Raw genomic sequence first — 25,327 nt, 5'->3', positions numbered from 1 at the left:
CGTCTAAGAATACTGTAACGGGGGGCCTTCTAGGGGCCACTTTCCCAGTGGCCTGCCCACTTGTTTCTGGGCTAACCACCCGCATTCTCACCCACCGAACCTTGTTGTTAATTATTTAATTGAAGTTAATAAAGCAGGAGGGTGCCTATTTCTTGTCCCGATGCCAGGACGCATTATCTGCAGCTCTGTTCCTCCCCTACATTGCAGCCCAAGCCTCGCAGATGGCATCCAGATGTTATCAATGTCACCGGCACCACACTGGGCCCCAGAATCCTAGTAGTTGCATCCCACTTAGATCCCTCCATTCAGGCAGCCTATTCTGCCTTCATTCCTGGCTGCATAGCTCCCTGAGCTGCTTCCCCCTTACGGGTGTAGTCCCCCCGGCTCTACTGGCCCTGGCCCACCTCCAGGCCAGTCAGAACCCTAGGTGCGCAGCTCTTGGGCGTTCCTCCACTGGGACCCTGGCCCTTTGAGCTTTCCAGTCCTGGCCCCAGCTTGGACCAGTCAAGGGGAGTCCAGACAGGTGTGAGTCTATGGCCTGACTCTCTCTCTGGGGTCCACCTTCTAGACCCTACAAAGGGGGTAACCCACCCAGCTGTGGGGGCTAGGGGTTAAGGTGCCCCAACCCACCTTTCACCAGGGTGATAACTGGCCTGGCATTTCCTGGGGGCTCCTGCACCACTGAGAGTCCCACCAGACCACCCACTCCCAGCAGGGTGCAGTTTTAGGTCATGCCCAAGACCAGGAGCCTCCTATCCATCCCCTGCAGCTCCTCCCTTACCTCCAGGTGATACCAGCAGCCCTGCAGCCAGGCAATGTTGTTGCCTGGCCTTCCAGCAGCAAAATGCCCTGTTTATATGGGCAGCCCTGAATCTAAAATGGCTGCCCTCATCAGGAACCTGCCAGTTGCTGTCTTCTGGCCCTTAAAGTGGCAGGCACAAACAGTGCCCTGCCACAAATACACTCTCTACTTTTTACAACAGATACAGTTTTAGAATTAGTATAATGACTACAGTATATTAAGAGGTACTAAACTACATAGATAATAATGATGTAATTGTATTCTGGCATGCAAGGCTCATGCAGATTTTTTGACTGAGGCTCCAGAGTCATTCATGGGTTAACACTATTTTTTTTTAACTACAGAACTTCCAAGGACACAGACTGATTATGAAAACAGCTTGACCACGAAGATGTTCTTATTCCAGTTTGTCAACTATTATTCTTCGTGTTTCTACATTGCATTCTTTAAGGGCAAATTTGTAGGTTACCCTGGGGACCCAGTTTATTGGTTAGGAAAATACAGGAATGAGGAGGTAAGAATGTACTACAACATCCTAATTATTAACAGTTAGAGGTATTAGCCAGGGAATGCCCAATGCACTTCAGAAACAGGGGTTCAAAATATAGCCTTGTCCCTTGCCCTTTTCTAGGCCAGCTGCATAGCGTATCAGCATCCAGCACAATTTATAGTAGTTTGAAAGTGTCTTAAAAATCTTCTGACTGTCAACATTCCCTTATTATAGGGACTGCTCTAATAGCTGGGGTTTAGCAGAGCATAACAAAGGTCCAGTCACTCGGATTCTCTCTCGGGGCAGGCCAGCTAAGTTGGCACTGGGGAGGAAGTGGCACAATGTCCTCAACCATCCACTGAGAACCCCCTCGTTTAGCAGTGATCTTCTTATGCTGACAGTGCAGCATGAGGAGGTTGCATAGCCTGGCACCTGCCTGCTTAGGCGAGTGTCAGATTTAGTCTAGTTAGACAAAAGTCACAATTACTAGAAGGTTTTACCTCAGTTGTCCTGTTTTTAAAAATGGTTAAAATAACATCAATCGAAATAAAATTTGTACTTCTTTTTTTAAAAAGAACTCTTCACTTGTGCCCAAAGCATAACATGACTTTGAGAATTTTTCATACCTCTCTAACTTTTAGTGTGATCCAGGTGGATGTCTCCTAGAACTTACCACTCAGCTTGCAATAATAGTAGGGGGTAAATCAATCTGGAATAATGTACAAGAAGTGCTTCTTCCGTAAGTACAGTGTTAAGTATTTTATTATCTAACTAATGAAACGGCTAAAATATTTGAAGGCAAAGAACTTCCCTTTGTTTGAAGTCAATTTGCATTTTGCTATATTTTTCATTAAGAGTAGACTGAGGTGTCAAGAGAACAAGACCAACAGTTCACACTTTGCAGGCCTACCTTGACAATCTTGGGTTTGATTTTTTCAGAAGTCCTGTGCACCCACAGTTTCTAATGACTTGAGTTCAGTATGAGGGTATGTCCTGAATATCAGGCCCCACCTGTTCAAGTTGGGTGCCCATAATTCAGGTGATCGAGATTCAACCGTACTCTGAACACTTTGGCTAGTTTATTATTGCTTAATATTTAGGTGCATGGTTTATATCTCAGGATGTGTCACAGGGTGCCTTACCTCCTGAACTCTAGCCAGAACAGCCTCTCAGCCAGACATTTCCTCCTTCCTTGCTGCAGCAAACTGCAGCCCAGCTTATACTTCTGGGCCAAACTGGCTGTCCTCATCAGGCACCTGGCTGCTGCCTGTTTACTGCTCTTAAAGTGGCCCTGCCACAATGTGCAATTTAAGAATCAGTTATCTACTTATTTATTTTTAAGTATGTTTTTGTAGTTATAAATTTTAGAGGAGTTGATATTTACTGCTTCAATCCAACAGCCAAAAAATGTGATCCTAGTTGGTTTTATGCCACTGGTTTTTCCAGTTCACTGAGCCAGTTATCTGTCCTTCAGATTATTTGTACGTCTCCATTTCCACTTACACTGTATGACCACTTGCAGTTAGGAGTTGAGTCTTAGCTTCATGCCACTTCTAAGTCAGTAGTTAATGTTGCTTGGTATTGTTTGGTCCTGAAGAACTAAATCAAGCCACATCTACCCTTTCTGTTACTTGCAACAATCATGTAACAGGTGTTATTAAGGCTTTAGGGCTTATCAGTCAGAAGTTTGGGAGAAAAATAGAATTATGATGAATTAAATGCGTCTCCAGATGGAGACTCAGAAGAACATAGAAATAAATGAAGTATGCAGCAGGTTAGAGGTGTATAAGGGACTTACTTATATTATTTATTGAACAAAAACAGTGTGCTCAGGGCTGCGTAAGTTAGGTGACAAAAATCATACAATTTAAGTCAAACACAGACAATACAGATTGGAGACCACAGTGCTAGGCAAAAATCACAGGCAGAATAATTGAAATGTTTATATATATGTTTCAGTAGGTAAAGGATGGGAACACAACTGAGCTTGATACATATGGCTTTGTGGAAAACTCATCTAAATGGAATGCTGATGTCATTCTTTGAGAAGAGTAGAAGTTTAACTGAGAACGATAAATGCATAGCTGTCATATACTTAGAATTGTATTAGGCACGTGGTTAGCATCTTGTGACATTCTGATAAAAAACTTAATACAATGTCAACAGAATACACATTCAATGGATTGGAAATGATGTCTCAAAAATAGTTATCAGTAGGGTGGAGATTGTTTCTGCAGGGATTCTTATTAGACCTGACTCTAGTCAACATTTTCAACAACAGTATGGAGTAAATATAAAGTTTCCATTGATAAAATTTGCAGATGAGACAAAAATTGTTAGATAACTGTGAAGAGATTCATTCACTGATCTGAATCACTTGCTAAGCTGGGCCTATTTAAACAAAATACAGGCAAATATTCTGGAAGACATATGATAGCCAAACACAAGTTATGTATCTTATGACAATGCAGGAATGCACAATGCAGGAATGCAGACCAAACCTACAGAATTTGAAGTTGAAAAGCAATGAATCTGAAAAGGGCTGAAAAGCTAAAGGAGACTAGTAATTCAGCATGAGTTCTCAGAGCTGATGTGGCAGAAGGGCGAACCTGGTCTTCTGGTATATAAACAGGAGAATAGTGAGTCAGAGTGGAGGGGCAATTTATATGTTTACGTGATATTGGTGTGACCACTACTGCCCTATTGCATATGGTAGCATGCATGTTCTGGTGTTGACAGTTTAAAAGGGATAATGAAAAATGGAGAGGCTACAGGTAAGAGTCATAAAAATGAATATGTCTTACAGTGAGAGACAAATATATCTTTTAAACACTTTAAATGGGGAAAGGGACTTACTCTTGGGGCTGTTCATCAGCTTGTACTAACTGTTGCACTTGCATGATTCTCTAGGGATACAAGTTTGCTAAACTGCTGTGATTTTGATCAAGGTTAAAGTTGTGTTGGTTTTGTTATGCTCGTAGCACTATGGACGCGTGTAAGTGCAACACTGATATCATAACAGCATTGCATCAGTATTATTTGATGTCAATATAGTTATTACATCTGTTTATACCCTTAAAGAACTCAGTCTATTTACCTTATGAAAAAGAAGCCTGAAAGATGACTTGATTATGCAATATATATACCTTTAGAGAGAGTCCTCAGAGGGGACAGAGACACTTTTAATCTAGGAGAGAAAGGCATACCAAGAAACTAAAGCTGAAAATTAAAAAATAAGGGTGATTAACAATTGAAACAAACTACCAAGAGGAATGGTGGGCTCTGCATTTCTTGGAGAAATATAAGAGGAGAAGAACAGAAAGAAAAATGAGGAGAAAAGGACATACATATACACACCCATATACACACACACTCTCAAATCTGAGATGTAAGTAAAGGACATTTAGAAAGGAAGGAAGGAGGCCCTACATCTTGCCTCCACTGAAGTTAAATTCCACTTGTCAATGAATTGGGAATGAAAACTGCAGGTAAAAACGGGGGAAGGATGGAGAATATGAGATGAATGTCCTGTTTTACTTGTTTCATTTTAGGTTCAGTTTCAATGCAGCTATTTTCCAGGATATGTTTAAGGAGTACCCATCATGATAAAGGATACATTAAAAGATGCTTTGACTAAAAAGAAGAATGTTGAAAAAGCAGTACTTCCATACTGTGATAGGGGCATGCTCAAGGCCGGACCTCATGCCGGCCAGCCCACCTGTCTCTGATCTAACCACCTGCCTCACTATTCTGCGGTGCCTTGATGTTTCTTAATTAGTTCTAATTAAGTGGGAAGCTGCCCATTCTTGCCCTGATGCCAGGGGACACTATCTGTGGCTCCGTTCCTCCCTTACACTGCAGCCCAAGCCTCGCAGATGGCATCTACCAGTGGTCTGCACTTGGTCTTTCATAATACATACACCATACATACAAACATACAAGCAAACACATACTGGGCTCCAAGCCCTCAGCCCCCCCACTGGGGCTGTACACTGGGGTCTTCCACCCCTTGGGGCTCAGGTGGCCGCAACCCTACCTGGCCCTAGAGTCTTACATCCCCACACTGTCCCCTCACTGGGGCTCCACACACTGCCCCTTCACTGGGGCTTTGCACACTGCCCCTTCACTGGTCATTGGGGTCTGCCGCCCTGTCCGGCTTAGGTGGCCATAGCCCTGCCTGGCCCTTTGCCCTGGGGTATTACACCCTGTGAGGCTCAGGTGGCCATAGCCATGCCTGGCCCCTTCTCAGGGTCCCTGCAGCCACAAGACTCAAAGAGCCTGGGCGCTGCTTCAGGACCCTCTGCTGACCTGAGCCCTGCCTCAGGACTTGCATGATCCTGGGCTCCCCTTGAACCTGAGATGTGGGGCCTAGAGGTTATTGAGGCACCCCAACCCACCTTCCACCGGGGTGGTAACTGGCCTGGTATTTACTGGGGGCTCCCAGACCACTGGGAGCCCCACCTGACCACCCACTCCCAGCAGTGTGCATTTTTAGGTCATGCCCAGGACCAAGAGTCTCCTATCTGTCCCCATAAGCTCTTGCCCTTACCTCCTAGGTAAGGGCAAGAGCTGCAGCTCAGCTAGGCGATATTTCTGCCTGGGCTGGTAGCAGCACATGGCAGCTTTTATATGCCTAGTATTCAAAGTGGCTGTCCTCATCAGGCACCTGGTAGCTGCCTGCCTGTGTCCTGCCACATTTACATATTAAGAAATCAAAGATCTAGTAAAGTTGGCATCTCTTGAAAAATTTCAGAAGCATTTGGCTAGTATCTCATTCTTTATTTCTCATTACAAACAGGGTGTCTCTTTTCTCTTACTATGAAGGACTTGTATGTAAAAATAGTATCTTGGTTCCTTAACGTACTGTTGCTGTCCTACTTATTCCAAGATAACAAGTAGATTGTAATCGTAGCATAATTTTTCTTAAATTCTGGTGCATGGTTTTTTTGGACCAGACCCTCTAGGGAGGACAGAAAAACACCCTAACCTGGGGAATATATTGGACCACAGTCTCTGTTACTCTTTTCTTTGTGTAGGTATTTTCACCAATTCAATATGGGCATAAAATTCTGCCATTTTGATTTGTTAGCATTTTACACCCATTTTTCACTCTTATAACTTACTCTGTAAAGTCTGATCCACATCAAATCAGACCCACTGTTTGAATTTGGGAGTTTTGGTTGTCCAGTTGTGATCAACAACTTGGCAACAGCACCAGAGCAATTCTCTGCTATAGTAAGTCTTTGATCAGGCACACTAACAATATTAATTATCAAATTTTTCCCTGACTGATAGTTGGATTAAAAATCTAATTGGAAGATGTTGTACACCTGCTAGATCAGAAAAGGTTATTCCACGTTGGGAGCAGGACTACCATCTTCAACCCATTGGAAAACTTGGATTGTTTTATGAGTATCTTGAAATGGGTAAGGAACAGTTCAAATCTGATGTATATGACATTCTTTAAACATGTTTTAAAGAGAGTTTTTGGGTAAATAATGATTTTATAGATTGCCTTGTTTTAGAGATGAAAGCTTGTCTGAAATGATCAAAGATAGATGTTTCCATCAATCTAAATCAATTAAGTGTTTGAAATTGTCAAAGATAGATATTTCTATTAATCTAAATCAACTATCTAAAAAGACACGACTTGACTAGCAGTGGTTTATATGAATGGTTTGTTGCCCCTTCATCTCTTACCAATCCTCCTGAAAGTGTTTTAGGAGCGAGGACGCTATCAGCTTCAGCCCCTGTACAACAACATCAGGTTTCTATAGCACACTAACTGGAATTAGGTCCACCTACTTATCATAGGTTTTTGAGAGTTCACAAAACTCCAAGTTTTTTTTCGACCAAGCATACTTTCATACTGTTATAATCATTCCTACGTCTGCACCACACACCAACAAGTAATGCCTGTTCATTCTTATGGAATCTTCATTTTTGGCTTAGAAATAGTAAATCCCACATTTGGGATGATGACCCTTGAGGTCCCTTATAAACTTATTATTTTGTTTTTCTAATTTAGGCTTTACAGTATAGCACTTAGTTATTAAATTCCCAATCCAGCAAGGTCAATAATCATATGAAAGAAGCAGGTTACTCATGTTTAGGAGTTATACCTTTTCAACTTTTCACAAACCCAGCACTCTTTCACCGTTTTTTAAATTTTGGTAGATTTCCTTTTCTTTTGGGATTGTGATGTACTTTTCTATGTATCTGATCTCACAAGGAATCCCACTTGAGGACCAGATTATGTACCTGGTAAAAAAAAAAAATCCCGTCTCTCTGATGGTGTGAGTGAATACATACACATGAAAGTTAAAGAATAATTATCCTATATTTTTTGTCTCATTGTAAGTTATACAGTTTGGATTCGTCACTCTGTTTGTGGCATCATTCCCTTTGGCTCCTCTTCTGGCTCTTATTAACAATTTGTTGGAAATACGAATAGATGCCTGGAAGATTACAACCCAGTTCCGACGCATGGTGCCACAGAAAGCACAAGATATTGGTGCATGGCAGCCAATCATGCAAGGAATGGCGATTGTGGCTGTAGTGACCAACGTAAGTACACAGTGACAATTCCAAACAAAAGTTTTGGGAGTAACTCTTAAATGTTACTTCCAGTTTAGGAGGTAAAGTATCAATAAGTTTCATGCTGGAGCAACTAGAGATAAAGTGTTCAAAATTCAGAATTTAGGACTCTAGCCTAAGTCACTTTTCATAAAGAATGTGGATGCTTTCAAGAAATCTAAGTCATTTCACTTTTCAAGAAGATATTAAATTCTTCAGAAATCTTGTGTTCAAACTCATTCTGCGTTGGAAAAATACACTGCATCTTTCCTAGCTGTACAGAACATACTAAATATAGAATTAATTTTCTGAGAATTTTCAAGTAAATTCATGCATTTTGAATAAATTAGGTTGTAATTAAACTAAGTTATTAAATATTATTGTTTCTAATTGTTCTAGTTATGTTTATGACTTCATAGTTAAGTTTGACTTAAAGCAGTTTTTCACTTAAAGCAGAGATTTAAGTCTTGTGTTTTAAAAGCTTCAATGAATCCTCCAAATGACTTATCTTGTGAGGGCAGAATAAATTTTCTCAGAATTTGCAAATGAATCTGTTAATCAGTTTCAGTTAAAATTAGTTTAAATGGGTCCTTTACACATTTTAGCACCTGGTGCCAAAAATTTTTCTCCCCAAATAGTCTTAATAGTCAAATGCGGAGTCTTCAAACTTTCAGTATATTTTAAAACTCATTAACAACTTAAACAAGCTTGGTAAAAAACAGGATTAAGACATGTTAGAAGGCAGGGTAGATTCGAACCTAATAGGCTAAACCAGGGGTGCTCAGCCACTGGCCTGCAGGGCCAATCTGCCCCGCGGAGCAATGACATCCAGCCCACAGAAATCTTCACAGGTCAGAAACATTGGCAGGTGGGGAGTAGTGGAACCTCCACGTGGCAGGGTTCAGCCCTGCCCGGGCCATTGCCACACAGTGGGATCAGGGCTGGGTCCACCCGCTGTGCATCTGGACTGGACCAAGCCATTCCCCACACATCTGGATAGGGGTCACTTAACTCTCTTCTCCCCTTCCCTCCCTTCCCACCCCCCCAGCCATCTGGATCAGGGCCTAGCTGTGCTCCATGCTCCCATGTGCCATGTGTACAGATTGGGGCCACTCCACCCTGCCCTGCCTCATGCATCCAGACCAGGTCTGGATTCCTCCCCAACCCCATGTATGCAGATCAGGGCAGCTGCAGCAACCCCCACCCCGCCATGCATCTGCATATGGGGTGGGCTGCTTCTCCCTCCCCAACATGTTTGGAATGGGGCTGCTCTGCCCTGCACCCCTTGGTGGTCAGATCAGGTTCAGGCTCCATAATCCCACTAAGGCCAGATGGGGCTCTGCAATGTCAGCCAGAGCTAGCCCACAGCTGGGCCTGGCACTTCTCATCCAGCCTACAGGGTAAAAAGTTTGGGCACCACTGAGTTAAACAAAGTAGATGGATATATAACACAAGCTTTTGTGGGCTGAAGCTCACTTCTTCACATGCTTTGAAAGGAAATGCTCAAAGCTGTGCATAAGAAGGAGAGAGAAATTTTAATGCAAAAGCAGAAGGGGCAGAGGGAGAGGAGAGGAAATCTCTTTTGCCAATGAAGTATACAATGTGATATATCAGCTTCTTCTGAAGACTAAACTCTGATCTCAAAAGTGTCCAGTGCTACTGCTATCTTTCTAAATGACTGCAATCTCCCGTTTCTCCCCTCAGCAGACTGAAGTTACATTACCGTCTCACATGGCCATGATCTCAGAGTAGAATCATAGGCTCATAAGAAACTAGGGCTGGAAGGGACCTCACAAAATCTAGTGCTGCTCCCTGGTCAAGGCAGGATCATCCCTGATTAAACCATCCCAGCAAAATGTCTCTCCAGTCTGCTCTTGAAAATTTCCAGAGATGGAGATTTTACAACTTCTCTAGGGAGCCTATTCCAAAGCTTGACCATCCTCTTAGGAAGTGGTGACACCTCACCAGTGCTGAACAGAGTAGAAGAATTGTTTCCCTTGATTTACATATGATGCTCTTGTTAAATACAATCCAGTATGCTATTGGCTTTTTTTGCAAGAAGAGCACACTGCTGGCTCATATTTAGCTTATGGTCTGCTACAGTAGACTCTGCTGTAACCCCCAGGCCCTTCTCTGTAGTATTGCAGCCTTGGCCGTCATTCCCCCAGTCTGTTGTTATGCATACAATTATTCTGTCCCAAACACAGGACTTTCAACTTCTCCTTGTTGAATTTCATCTGATTGACAATGGACTATTTTTTTCAGTCTATCTAGGTCATTCTGGATGCTAGCCCCATGATCCAGAGTGTTTGCAATGCCACCCAACTTGGTGTCACCACAAATTGACTAAGCATATACTTAATCCCATCATCCAGATTATTAATAAGATGTTAAACAATATCAGATTCAGAACAGACCCCTGGGGAATCCCACTTGAGCCCTCTCAACTCAACATCGAGCTCAATGAGAGCTACTCATTAAGCACAATGATCCAACCAGTTATGTAGCCACCGTGTAGTACAGATTCACAGATTCACACACAATTTAGGGACGGAAAGGACCTCATGAGATCATCGGGTTCAGCCCCCCTTCTCTGGGCAGGAAAGACTGCTGGGGTCAAATAACCCCAGAAAGGTGTGTCCAGTCTCCTTTTGAAGATCTCCAGGGTAGGTACCTGCACCACCCCCACTGGGAGTCTATTCCAGAGTCTGGTCCCATGAACCATACAGAAGTTTTTTCTTAAAACTAGTACTTTCATTTAGGCCAGGGGTTCTCATACTTTGTGCTACCGTGACCCTAAGTGCTGGATAGTGAGGAATTGAGAGCTCGCATGCAGCAGCTGCCACCGCCACATGCTGCTTCCCCATGCCACCGTGGTAACCCCTGGGAAGTTTGTGGCCCCCTTTTAAGTTGCTCACGACCCTCTGGGGGGTGACAACCCAGTTTGAGAACCCTTGATCTAGGCTGTATTTCCGTAGCTTGTTAATATGAATATGTCAAAAGGCTTGCTAAAGTCTAGCTAAAGTTAAGGTATCCACTACTCCCCCTTCATCCACAGAGCCTGTACCTTCTTATAAAAGGAAACCAGGTTGGTCAGGCATGACTTGCTCTTGGTGAATCCACGCTAGCTGTTCCTGACACCTTGTTCTTTTCTCAATGCTTCACAGTAGATTCCTTGAGGACATGCTTCATGATATTTCCAGGGATCAACATTAGACTGACCAGTCTGTAATTTCCCAAATCCTTCTTCTTCCCTTTCTTAAAGATGGGTCTATATTTCCCTTTTTCCAAGCATCTGGGACCTCACCTGACCTCCATGAGTTCTCAAAGAGGATAGCCAATGGCTCTAAAACTACCTTAGCCAATTCCTTCAGTACCTGAGGATTCATCCCACCCACATAGGGGTTGGGGTAGCACAGGCACTAAGGCACATGGTTGACAGCCCAGACATCATGCACTTGAGGCCATAGCAGAAGTGCTCATGGTGCAGTCCTGTCAGATTCCAATGAATCTGTGAATTCTACTAAAAACCTTATCACAAGGGCATGGAAAAGGAAGGATCACATCCAGCCCTGCCAACTTGCAAGGATCTGGCTTCTCTAAGTAATCTTTAACTTATTCCAGAAATCTGGACTTCTTCCTTACTTTTGTTTCCAGCCATGCTCATCACTTGGTAGCTGATCCTATTTGTGAAGACTGAAATAAAAAACCATAATATACTTTAGCCTTTTCTGGACCAATCTTAACTAGATTGCCTTCCATACTCCATAAGGGATCTTCTGGTCTTCCTTTTTGACATACTTGTAGAATCCCTTTTTATTGCCTCAAGTCCCTTGCTAGGTGCATCTTAAATCATGTGTGGCCTTCCTAATGTTCTTCCTGCATGCCCGTAGGATGCTCTTACACTTTCCCCTAGTAATATGGCTCAGTTCCCACTTTTTGTAGGATTTCTTTTTGAGATTCAATTCACTGAAGAGATTTCTGTCCAGACAGGCTGGTCTTCTGTTGCACTTCCCATTTTTTCAGTGCTTCAGGACAGCTTGCTCGTGTCCTTAAAAGAACCGCCTTAAAGTACAGCCAGCTCTCCTGGACTCCTTTCCCCACCTCAGAGTGCCCTCCTAGGATATCCTGCCCACCAGTTCCCTAGGTTTGTTGAAATCTGTTTTTCTGAACTCCAGTGTCTTTATTCTGCTGCTGTCCTTTCTTTTTCCCTTAGGATCTTGCATTCTATCATTTCATGGTCACTGTCACCTAAGTTGCCAACTTTTCCATTACCATTCACTTCCTCCCTTTTTGTGAGCAGAAAGTCAAGAAGAGCTTTCCCTTAGCTGGCCTGATTGCCAGCTGTGTCAAAAAGTTATCCCCAACACTCCAGGAATTTGCTGGACTGCTTCTACACTGTTGTATTTCCCTCCCAGTAGATGTCTCGGTAATTGAAGTCTCCCTTGAGAACCAAGTCCTATAATTTGGAAATGCCCATCAGTTGTTTAAAAGAAGGTCTCCTCTACTTCTTCCTTCTGGTTTGGGGCTTATAGCAGGTGCCCACTGTGACATCCCCCGTGCTGCTTTCCCCTCTGACCTTTACCTAGAGGCTTTCAATAGACCTACCTTCCACTTCATACTGCATCTCAGAACACAGGTACATCTCTCTATAAAGTGCAACACCTCCTTTTTTTCCATGCCTGTCCTTCCTAAACAAGTTATACCCATTCATGTCAATATAGTTATGTGAACTATCCCACCATGTCTCTGTAATCCCAATTACATCACAATTCTGTGATTGTTCTGTGATAGGGCATTCAATTTTTCCTATATATTCCCCATGCTTTGTGCATTAGATAGAAACATTTCAGGTGTCTAACTGATTGTCATAACTTCTCCCTGAGATTATTGCTAAGTATTCTGCTATTGCTTCCATTTCATAAGTTTTTTATGCAGCACCCCTGGCTCTTTACTGATCTCGGGACATTTGTTTCCACCCCCAGCAGTTAGTAACTAATAAGCAATGAATATTAATAACACTGTTAGTAACAAGATTAAGGCAAAAATGCGACTTAGCAAAACAAAAAACAAAGAAGAGAGATGAGAAAAGGTGTAGCAAAGATACTCACATACTTTATTAACCTGCATCTCTAATTAGTCTCCACTACAGCCAATTAGGATTTTTTTTTTTATTGGAACTATTTTAAGTACATAACTATTTCAGTCTACATATTTCAGACAAACAGATTTAGCCAATAGCCCAGTTGCCAGGCCACTCACCTGAAATCCTGGAGCAAGATGCAAGTGAGTCAGGCCAAATAATTTAATTATGTCTTCTAAATCCCAGGAAGGAGAGTGAACCACTAGGTATAAACACCAGGTGACAGAGTCTACAGCAGTTATTGCTAGTGTTCCATCTAATATAAATACATGGCCATTGAAATATGAGATTAAAGCTTGAACTTGAGTTGTTGGCTGCTGTGCTGTAGACAGGGATTATGTGGCATGAATTAGAACTTTTTTAATTTTGAAAGGTCTCTCTCAACCCAGTGTGAAACAAGAACATTCCAATACAACTGGAAAATCATTCCCCACCTAGCTCCAGTCTCCATTTACTGACTGCATTTGGGACCACCATCTTCCCAGAGAACTTGAGAACTACCCGTTGCACCAGATCAACTCAACAGAGGTGGCTAGAATTAAATGGAGAAGGAGTGTACTCAGAAAAATGGGTGTTGGGAGGAATGGCAAGCATGTGCCATTAAAGTGTACACTCCAGTTGCTTTGTGCTACTTTGTTAGCCAAAATGACTGTACATCCAGCAAGTTCGGTAGTGGTATAAAGAAGTGATATAAAGAAAAATTGGTTCAAAATTGGTAATACGTATCACCAAATTATTATAAGTATGACATGATAGCAGCTCTTTGGCTCTTAAATTTAGTATTTACATACCCAAAAAATTACATTAAAATAATCTACAAAAGGGAATTCCCAGAAAATAACCAGCTATATTATGCTAGAGTTAAGATTCTCAGTGCATATCAGGAACTTCCATAGGCTGATTCAGGATTTTTAAAAGGGTGGGGTGCAGAAATAGCAACCAGTGCTACAGGAGTAACTTTATCCCCCATGCCCAGCCTTTTTCCCCTTGCCCCACTCAACTGGATTGTGCATACCACTCTCCAGCTGAAGCAAGGATCTTTTTTAAGTTCTTGAAGCAGGTTAGAATCCCTACATACACTTTTGGCACCTCTCCCTTCCCCTTTGTGCTCAGAGGCACCTCCCCTGCCTTCCCCTCCCTTTCCCTATTTATGCCTCTGGATGCAGGGAGACACACCTGCTGCCACCACTGTTCTGCTCCAGCTGTGGCTGCCAAGAGAGGGGCATGTGGAGGCAGGATCAGCTGGGAACAGCTGTGGCAGTTTCCCCTCCCTGCCCTGTTCCCAGGGAATACTTGGGGGAGCTCCTCCATAGCCACCACTGCTGCTGTCCCTGGCTGAGCTGCGCTCCCTGCACAGCCTGGTTGGGGCAGAGCACTGTAGCACCCCTGCCTACATGTTAGGAAGGAACAGTAGTGGCAGCATGGAGGGGGAGGGAGAGGGTGCCAGGAACAAGGCAGGGTTGGATTCTTGCTTGCTTTGGGGACTTAAAAACAAGTCCTCAGTTGCTGCTTCCACAGGGTGGCCCAAAAAGGGTGAAACCATGCCACTGCATGCCCTCTGGATCTACCCTGTGGTAACTGCTTTTAGGTAACTGTTACAATGGCTAAAGTAAAACAATAGCTTCCTGGTGTAGTTATGCCACAAAAGAAATCCAAATATATTAAGGCATAAAGATGCCCAGTTAGGACATGAGGAATGCCCTTTGAAAGGAAGAATGCCCTAATTCTGCCCTTTGAAGGCACCACAAGATGAAAAATGGAATGCATTTTTTTAAAATAAATTTAATCTACTCTCAAGTGAAGATCTCTGGAATACTATCATCATAACCCAGATGATTCTTGTATGTCATTAGAGACAGAGTTATGGTTGTTAGTGACTTAGTTGTATATTAACATGCTCTTATTAATGTGCATGGATTTCTTCTGAGGCAAAACTGTACAAGGAAGTTATCAGAGCAACTTGTTTTTGTATTCTGTGGACAAATCACATAAAGAACTCACATGAAAAAATCATGTGAAGAACAAAATGGATATTTCCCCTTATCCTTGTTTAATTACCAACCTTTCTCTCACGAAGACATGTACTTACTGCTCTAAAGGTAACTGAAGTGCAGCCTTGCTCTGCCCTTGGTTCCTCAATTACTACTTAATCCTGTAGACTTATTGCATGTTGATATCATATTGATATCATGCATTCCTATTCACACTGTACTTTTGTGGAAAATTTGTATGCCAGAGACAACCAACCTTTGTATAAATTCAGCTTATTTCCTACCAACTTCAGTGATATTATTACCACAGAAGGGCTGCAGGATCAGTGTAATTTATGTGCAATAATTTTAGCCCCAGTTGTTTTACAGACTGCAAGAGACTTGAGAATCATTTTGGATGAAGGTTTGTTACACACCAGGATATGACGCTATAGCCCAAGTGCTGGGAATAGTTTATTTTTTTCCTTTTCTTTTAATTTGTGTTTATTTTCTTTGACATCCAGGCTCCTGCACGTGAATGCATAAACTTTCCTTCACCATCCCTTCTCCCATCTGATTGCTTTACATCAGTGTACAGAATCTGTACCTACTCTTCCCTGTGCAACTGTTGATTTTGTTACTACTGATCAGCTACTATAGCCTTGGGCACAGTATATTTTCCCCTGCATATATTACCTTTGCAACACCTGCTATGCTACAAGTAACTTTTGTGTAAAACTGTTAGTCTTGGGGCTTGTGGTTCAAGCAGCAGAGCTGTTATTGTAGCATGCCAGAGCATCTGTTGTTGATTTGAAGACTGATTTTAATTTGTTATGGTATAAATGGAAAACTGTATTCAGTATAGCTTGGGAAACAGAGAACACTGCTTGTGTTTGTACTTTTTCCATGCGATACTCTAGAAAGCAGCCCACAATTCTGAAAAAAAAGATGTTTCCTTTTAGAGGACACAGTAGAATTAGCTTTCTTGTTTCTGTTCTTGTAGCTCTGTGCAGCACATCTGGAGATGATTCTGAAACAGGGGAAAAAGTGAATCGAAGTTCAGATTTATGATTATGTGAAAACTGGGACCTTGCAAAAAATTCAATAAGAAGGAGCCATTAAACTATGTAAATACTGTATCCCACATTTTTTTTTATTGATGCTTAGGAGAAGCAGCAAATTGATTTGATCCAAAGGAGAGGGGGTTTTTTTCCTTCCGTTTTGCCTTCAGCTAGTTTACGGTTTGATCGTATCCAAACCATATGTGTAATGAATATTATAAATTTATATTTAGCTAACATTGTTTCTGTTCTTTTAGCTCAGCAAAAGCTGGGTAATTTGGTTATCAGGGTTTTTTTCCTCCATGCAGTTAGAAAACTTGTTAATATTTTGCATATCTGTTCTAATTTTAGCCTTTGTATGCTAAAAGCAACTAGTATCTGAGTGTAAATGTAAACAACATACAGAAGTTCTGCTTCATTGCTCCCTGGTGTCTACTGCCTGAAAGCGGTTTCTAAAGGGACACTCCCTTGTATTTAATCTATGCCAGAATATATTATAAAAAAGCTTTCTTATGTTGATATTTATCCTTGAAAACTTAACGCAAAATTCTTTTATTATGAAGCCTCTGTCACTTATCAGCCAAATTAATGCAAGTTTTGACAACTAAACAGCAAACCATCAAAGCTCCGTCGAGTTTGAACTCTAAAAGGGCCCAATACTTGTGCTACTGGAGTCAGTTGGAATTTTTCCCAGATGTGACCAGGGTGTAATTGTCCTTGTTTCTGCCACCTCATTCTTATATTAAGTAGGATTTTGGTCATCACAGAGTTTGGGGAATAAGATATTACTCGACATATGTAATATTATGTAATTTACAATTGCATCTTCAAATCAGGGCTTCCCTCACATGTACAACTCCTAGGCAAGGATTTTTTTGCTTCCCCCATCCCCACCCTAAGCTTGCAACACGCACTGTTTCCCCAAAAGGAAGGAGCATTACATACAATTGCATCACACAATGGCTCTTAGGAAAACTAGGCTAACATAAATGTGAATAGAGTAAAAATATATACCACCTCTGAAGTTCAACTTTACTTTCTCTCTTCACCTATTTTCTTAAATGTTCTCCCCATTTTTCTATCGCACACCAATATACACTGACTTTCTCTCCCCTTCTATGTACAGTATTTCCCATTCTGGGTTTCTGTCTCTATAGTTTTCCCCATCTCTGCATTGGTTACATTCTGTTTTATGATCAAGGTTTTGTCTACTGCCTCGCACCTGCAGTTTTCCAGTTATTGTGCTGCTAATTAATCTAGCTTTATGCCTGATTGATCAGCAGCAGATCTTAACAATGGAGATCCTTTTCCATAGGAATAGGCAGCAATCAGAGAAGGCATTGGATTAACCAGGATGAAGCCATCATCTAGAACAGGGTTGTCTTGGGGAGCTCACTACTGTAACTGCCATTAAACCCACAAGCCTGATTCCAATATTTGCTTTATAGCAGGCAAGTGGAGTGAAGTATGGCTTCTCTTGGGAGCAGGATGGCAATAAGCAGTCGTGTAATATGTTTAACAACAGCAGGCAGCTGCTATCAAGAAAGGAAAAACTGTCCTGGCATAAAAAATAGTTTCCATGTCCAATGACACCTGGAACCTGTGAGCCAGCAGCTGCAGAAATGAACTTGGCCTAGAGAACCCCCATAAAAACCAGGAATGTTTTGGGGGTCAGGAGTGAATAAGCTATAGATGTTGGGGGGGTGGGGTTTAATTCAAGCCTAAGCATTCCTCATACAGTTTAATTTCTTTTTTAATAACAGACTTTAATCTGTAAATTTAGTCACAATTCATCAATCAGCAGTTGTTTAAAATATGTGGTAAGTAGGTCTCAGAGTAACCATGTTTACTGTAGCCGACTATAAAGTGCTGCATGTTTAGTTTGGTTGCTGAACTGCTCTGAGTAGCCATAAGAAAAAATCATTAACTGCACAGCTTTCTAAAGGGGTCCAACAGAGCTGGTATAATTTAGAGGCTATACGCAGTGTACATTCCAAAAGAAGATCGTTTTATGCCTCTGAGTGACAGCATATTTGTTTTTCAGGAAGAACTACTGAATTGAAAGTGCATACATTCTGTTTTTAATGAAATAATGCAAATCTGTTGAAATGCAAATTGTATAAGAAAACTACCTGTATTAATGCAGTTTGTTAAATATGGTTTTCTTTTTGTCTTCTTCATCTAACTTGCAGGCAATGATAATTGCTTTTACATCTGACATGATACCTCGTTTGGTTTATTACTGGTCCTTTTCAGTCCCTCCCTATGGGAATCACAGTGACTATACCATGAAAGGCTACATTAACAATACACTTTCTGTCTTTGCTGTATCGGACTTCAGAAAGGAAAGCAAGCCAGTTCCACTCTCTTGGTTTGATAACCAAACAACATGCAGGCAAGTGTCAAATAAGTTTTCTTTCCATTTCATAAGAATAATCCAGAAAACATCCTCATCTGGTTTATAGAAATCTAATTTAGTCCTGTTTATACACGGTTCACCTCAGAAACAGTCAAAAGTGAAATTAAACAACAGTATTATTCACATCACTTATTAATCCTTGCTCAGTTTGATTTCTACCACTAATGAATACATTGTATTAACACTGTCTTTGTTGTGTTGTATTTATTATGTAATGGAGGAAAATGAATTTCAACAAGTTTACCTTATTTAGTAGTTGCACATTTTATCTATCATGTTAGTTCCATACAGTTTACAGCTTACTACTCCAGACTGCATTAAGCCATGACATGTTTTGCTCCATCCCCTGGCCATAGTGTATTACTGCAGAGCTTGCTGAAATGATCTTGTGTTTTTAAATTACCCACAGATACCGTGATTTCCGCTATCCTCCTGGGCATGAACATCAATATGAACACAACACATACTACTGGCATGTGATCGCAGCCAAACTTGCTTTCATCATTGTCATGGAGGTCAGTCCACAGAGCTTTAAATTTTTATAAGTCTTCCCCACAAGCAAAAACTACAAACTGAAATTAATTATTTTGCAAAGTGATCAGTTTGTTTGCTTCGCTAACAAAATGTATTGTGGTGGGTTTGCATCAGCATAGCAATGAAACAATACCAGTTTACCCTAACTGAAGATCAGAATCTGCATTTAGCAGATCCTTACTTAGGGAACTTAAAATATTGGAAGAGTCTGTTAAAGCAACTTGTGTGCATGCCTTTGTGCCTGTGGATCCCCCACCCAGCCCAAACATGCTAACTAGGCATTAGTTTTAAATGATTTTATTAAGGTAAGCAACAATATGGCCACATTGTTGTAGTCCATATGGTGGATGATAAAAAGCTCAAATCTAGTGCTAAACTTGTGCTGGAGGCAGAACAGCTGCTCTGCTGTATTCTGTGCTATTCTGGGCTCTGCCATGGTAGGAGTTAAGCTGGGGAGAAAAGCCACAGAGCAGCTCTGTGGTCCTAGATACCCTAATGTTGCCAACCCCAGGTGTACAGAAATCTTGAGCTCAGTCCTTGCAAATCTGTGCAATTGAATTTAGAAATGTGAGCTGTTTTGAAACAGCATATGTCTGGGATATATTATTTGCCTTCTGATTGTTGAGACCTTAGTTTTCACATTTTCAAGCCCTTCTCCATAATCCTGAGAGCCAGAAATTTAATAGCAGTTGGCAGTGCTGACTGCACCTCACTGCAATCAGATTAGCAGCAACTTCTCTCTCCTGTGGGATTTTGAAGAGATGTTGAAAGTAGCTGCAAAGCTGCAGGGCTCCTAAGGAGAACTAAGCTGCTGGGTAGGAAATGGGAACCCAGAGAGCTGTATAGCAGCCTTTGGCCTATGTGCAGGTGCTTCTGAAGAACTTGGTGGATCTCAGATTTCTGTGGGGCTGCACTGTCCATTCTGCAAGGGAGCAAATCCTGTCTCCTGTGTCAATACTGGGACAAGGTTTGGTGGGTCCAGTTCTGAGTTATTCTTTTCTTTTTGGGGGGATGGAAATAGAGTATGATTAGGTAGAGTTGGCTGGCCCAAAAGTGACCTAAGAGCTGCTTTAACTAATGCAATCTTTTCTGTGTCCCTCACTAAGCTTGGAAACCAACAAATAGTCATAGATAATTATGCGTCTTGGTCACGTTCTGAACTAGGGTCAATGCAGCGCCCTTCTATCACTTTCATACAAACCAGGGAGGCTTTCTGCACTGAGGACACATTTTGAAATCCTCTTACACAACCAGAGTACCATGAAAAGGTCTCATTGGGAAACAGGCCCTGAAAGTAGAACTTGGGATTTCCAAGCCACTATAACATGACCCACAGTATCCATGAGTATCAGTGAAGCACTTGTAAGTAAAAATAGAGGTTTTGGGTAGTGAGTGTGCAGACATTAAAGAATCCACAGTCTGACTAGCTATGGGAGGTCTGACACTCAGAATTTGTATTATTTTCTGGATCCTGACTTTTTCCCCAGTCAAACTAATTAGGTTTTGCTTCCCTTCCTACAAATACAGCAGTCCATAAAGGCAAATTCTTTAAAGTCCTAAGCCGGAACCATACCCTGCCCAAAGCACACCCCTTGCCAGTCTCTGTCCCAAATCTCATGTCCCTGTCTTTAATAGCTGGCCTACTGTGACTGTTTATTTAAACCAGCCATAGCTGGCTCCCTGCAACTTGGTGCTCCCAGGTTTCTGTCTATAGATTGCATATAACTACTGCTTTGTCATGCATTGGTATTGTAAACTCTTCTGCAGAAGGGATGGCCTCATCTTTATATGCACAGAGTGTAGAGCACATTGATAGTGCTAGATATTATGGGCCAAATCTAAAAAAGAAGCTGGCAGCATAAATGTAGAATTCAGATAGTGTTCAGATGCCCAAGTTATAAACTGCATTCTTAAAACCCCTTAGTCAGCAACTGCCTAGATGCTGAAGAGGTCTCAGCTTCATAGGCACTGCAGTCCTTGATCTTAGCCTTCCCAACCGATTTAAAAGTTATGCTTCTGGACATGCACAGAACAGAACAGTATTGATAAGGCTGAGCAGCTTGGTTCCTAGCTCATGCCCAAGCCCAGTGAGATTCCAGAAACCAGGTATCCTTTCATTTAAGCCCATTGAGCATCCACTGACAAGACACACTTACAGAACGCCCTCTCCTCCCAACACACGCACACACCACTGGTCTTCCCACAGAATGCTACTGTTTCCTTTTAAAAGACAAAAGAGCTTAAGGAGAGGATAGTGCTGTTCTCCCCTCTTATAGTATCATAGGGCTTAAAACGCTTGCCCACAATGCAGGAAACAGAATCCATTCTCACCTGTCTGCCAGAGGACATTGTGTCTTGGATCTCTAGCTTCCTTGGAGATTGTGCTGCCACCTGGCTGCAGGCTATTCCAGGTGCAGCTGTGCCAGTGTACAAGAAAGACACTAGAGGCTAGACAGAGCATGCCTCTGCAGGTTAGTGATCAGAGCAGAGTTCCAGGCCATGCTGCAAGGACTGTGGGTGTGAATGCTTTGCTGCCTAGTGGCCCACCTTCAACAAGGATGGAAGTGCCCCATCACCCAAAACAGCCAAGTGCCAGCTGGTTATGGCTCTTTATAGAAATATGGGAGATGTGGGTTTGAAGTCCCTTAGACGCAGATGGGCATCGAGTCCAATTTTGGGGAGGCTAAAGGACCCGTAAGCTACTACTTAAAGGGTGGGCATCACCACTGCCACTTCAGTTTTTAGAGGTAAGAGCAAACCTTAGAGCTCAGTTCTTTGGAAGAACAGTTATAAGCACCATTCTGAGGCAGATATTCTTGGCTCTGGATCCTGGGTGGATGGAGATGCCAGTTGCTCTTAATCAGGAGCTACAGAAAAGGGTGTGGTTCAAGTGACACTGGCTAGCAGAAGGTGGCTCCCTGCTTAATATTCAGGTTTACTAGGGATCACTTCTCAGGTGCCTAATTCTTGCCATGTATTGAATAGGAGGAAGAGGATGATTATCTGGGTGTTACAATGCCTGGCTCTGATACAGTTCCAGGACTGGCACCACACTGGAGTCTGGAACTGGCTCCAGGTTGTCACTTTCCTACCACACGTTAAATTTAAGTCATGATGGAAACCAGACAAAAAAAAATGCATATTTTGCAGACTGTTTTTGTGGCTGGTTTTCTACTTTGTAGCAGCATTAATGTATTGAATGTTTTTCAGGGTTGCTGTTTACACTGAAATTAACATGATAATTTGCCAGGGGCCTATATTACTGTTTTCACTCAGATGTCCTGATTTTATGGTACAAAACAAATCTCACTGATCCTAAGAGATAAAGCAACATTTCTTCTCTGTGTTGTTCTATAATAATAGTCTTATTCTGTGTGAATAAACCTTTTTATTTTTACCTTCCCCAGCATATCATATATTTTGTGAAGTTTATTATTTCATACGCAATTCCAGATGTATCAAAAAAGACCAAGAGCAAGATCAAACGAGAGAAATACCTAACACAGAAACTCTTGCACGAGAATCATCTCAGGGTTATGAAGAAAAATGTGGGAAATATAGCTGACAAACTCTTGAATGTAACCGACACCATTTTCCGACCAAAAACTGAATAAGAATTTTGCGCGCTGATATTGCTTACCTAGTGTGGCTCTGTCAGATGTTACTAATGACTAATCAAAAGTTTTAGATTAGCTACTTTTAGCAAATACAGTTTCCTTTTAAATAGTATCTTTTTAAAGGTACAGCATTTGTTGGTTTCAGCAAGACATTAAGAGACTAAGATAATGCCTTGTTAAAATTATCACCAAGACAAAGTGACATTTTTTCCCCCTAGTTGTTTTAGACAAAATTTTTATCATGACTTTTTGCACACTGTTAAGAAGAGGTCGGTTTATTTTGGAATGTAGCAGAATACCTTCCACTTCATTCAGGCATTGTTTTTTTAATCTGTGTCATTTGAACAAAACACAAATAATTTGTATTAAAGGAAATAACACAGCAGCCATTAACTGAGAGCTTTGATCAATGAATAATTCAATCACTTGTGAGCTAAATAAATTAAGAAGAAAAGCTAAAAACAAGGGAAGAAAATGAAATAAAAAGGAGGATAATAGAACTAAATGATCCTTATTGCACAACCTGTTGTCGTCATGGTAAGCATTGTGGTATACTATATGATAGCTTGATAGTCGCACTGGGCATTGTGTGCATTATAGGTTACTTCAGTCACTGTGATAAGTATGGATTTGATCACAGTGTCAGGAAGCATTACAAGCCTGATTCTCTTCTTGTTAACAGCTGTGTAAAGCAAGAGGGATTCCATTAAAAGTCAGTGGAGATGCACTGACTTTGCAGCATTGAGTGTGAAGATCAGGCAATGTATCTTTACACAATCAATGTACTTTAATTAGTTCATTATGGCAGTTCTGTTTTGAGCTGGTGTGTGTAATCTTGAAGGTCTCTTACCTGTCTGGTAAAAGTTTAAAATTCTTTTCACATATATAATAATATCCAGAAGGATGTATTTTACTTTACTTTCACAGCCAAAACTATCTACTTCATTGGTACTTTTAACAGTGGAAGGAGTACATGGCTGGACTTATCATGATACACTATTTTATGAGTAAACTTAGACAGGAGCATGGATTCACTGAAACAGAAAAGGAAGCATACGATTTTAAATGTGTTACATGTGTATGTTGAGTTAGGTGGGTCATGCTTGCTTGTTTTGTCATTTTTTACATTTAATACAATATGCACGCATGACAGAACTCTAAAATAGTTCATTCATAACTATATTACATATTATGAAGTGTGCTTTTGCTGAAGCTAGATAATGTCAATTAAATGTATTTTATCCTGGTAACAACCAAAGAAAATCAGAAAAATTGAAAGTACTGCTAATATAATTCACCCCCTCCCAGGCTCATCATGTGACACAAAAATGCAGCTCCAGTGCTGTATTGTGTGTTTTTTAAAACACCTACAAACCAGGGAGTTGAAGTAGCTGTCAATATGGAAATAGTTGAGAGATGGATTAAATTCAAGCTTTCTTAGGCTAGAACCTGTGGAAAGATCCACACGGACACACAGGCCGCAATCAGACAAGGATGGATGTTTAGTTCCCTGGAGACAAGTAGCAATGGAGCACCTTGTGCTGCCGCTACTTGTCTCTGAGGAACGCCCATGCCATGTGCACTTTGATGTGTGGCAAGTTACACTGGGTGACGTCAGGGAGGCTGAGGCCAGCAGCCTTACCTGTGGTGCTGGGGGTCTCCTGGGGCTGCAGCAGCAGGAATTCTGCTACTTGGAGCCTAACCAGCAGCCAGAGCATGGCTCCAGGTGACCTGGCTCCACTTTTGAGTGGTGAGTGCTGCCTGTGCATGCAAGGTTCAAAAAAACCCATGGAAAAAAGAAGTGAAGCAGTGCTCACACAGGCAGCATGCCCTTGCAGCTCGGAGAACATCTAAATGTGCGGTATGTGGCACCACAGATGTGTTTGTGGTGCCATGTACCACACAGCTGTGCTCATCTGGACATGGCCACAGGGATCGCACCATTTTCCCCAATACAGGGATGTGGTCTTCATTGTAATAATAAGGTATGAAACATTCTCATCATCAAAAACATGTGCTATGATAAACTTGAATACCATTCCACAGCAGAGTGAGAAGAAATGCTGTACAAACGAGAAGAGTGAAATCAACAGGGCCTGGAGTAAAGACAATTACTTGATCCAGTCCAAATGCCCTTACTGCCCCATTTGACAGTTAGTGAAACTAAGATGCACAGAGGTTAAGTGCCTTGCCTTAACCACAAAGTCAGCAGTGAAGGAGCTAATATTAGTGAGCAGGAGGTTCCCAGTGACATGCTTAGTCCCTTGGACCTCACTTTCGTGTGCTCACACAGGCATGTATTATCTCTTCACTTAGCAGTATTCTTCTAAATCCAAGAGCCAACCTCTTCCGTAGTATCTCAGGATTCAGAGTCTTTCCTTTAATACATCGCCATGTCAGTAAACATTTCTTTTTTAAGTGTAATGTTACCAATATTAGAAACAAGTGGAGATACAGCTAATCTAGTTGTAGAATCCTGATAAGCGTTGCCTTCAGGACACAGTTGGATCTGGTCCATTGTACTGGTGGCACTGTACACACGGTATTATTTCTCACACAATGCTGAATTTCAGATCAAGGAGAGAAATATGGTGCCTATAAACGCCATAACAATAACAATAAATTTTAAATAACAGTACCTTTAAAATTCTGTGCAGTTTACACCAGCTCTGCCTTTACCTGTAAAAGACATGGACTGTGCTGAGATTTTAAAAT

At 41.6% G+C, this 25,327-nt stretch overlaps 1 protein-coding gene across 4 annotated transcripts in view; it reads left to right on the top strand.

Moving 5' to 3' along the window:
* ANO6 (anoctamin 6) overlaps positions 1-23,091 on the top strand; it is a 112,461-nt gene extending 89,370 nt beyond the window's left edge. For all 4 annotated transcript variants that reach the window (XM_019543342.1, XM_019543345.1, XM_019543341.1 and 1 more), the window contains 7 exons: positions 1,147-1,316; positions 1,934-2,031; positions 6,588-6,718; positions 7,654-7,859; positions 18,235-18,437; positions 18,871-18,976; positions 22,403-23,091. In XM_019543342.1, coding sequence (XP_019398887.1) covers positions 1,147-1,316; positions 1,934-2,031; positions 6,588-6,718; positions 7,654-7,859; positions 18,235-18,437; positions 18,871-18,976; positions 22,403-22,609 — 1,121 coding nt within the window. In that variant the 3' untranslated portion in view covers positions 22,610-23,091. The remainder of the gene's footprint in view (positions 1-1,146; positions 1,317-1,933; positions 2,032-6,587; positions 6,719-7,653; positions 7,860-18,234; positions 18,438-18,870; positions 18,977-22,402) is intronic.
* The last annotated feature ends 2,236 nt before the right edge of the window (positions 23,092-25,327 follow it).

Source organism: Crocodylus porosus, unplaced genomic scaffold, assembly GCF_001723895.1.
Source record: "Crocodylus porosus isolate Cpor-Errol unplaced genomic scaffold, CroPor_comp1, whole genome shotgun sequence".
NCBI lineage: Eukaryota > Metazoa > Chordata > Crocodylia > Crocodylidae > Crocodylus > Crocodylus porosus.
The sequence above is the reverse complement of the archived record's forward strand: the minus strand, read 5'-3'. Positions and strand labels throughout refer to the sequence as shown.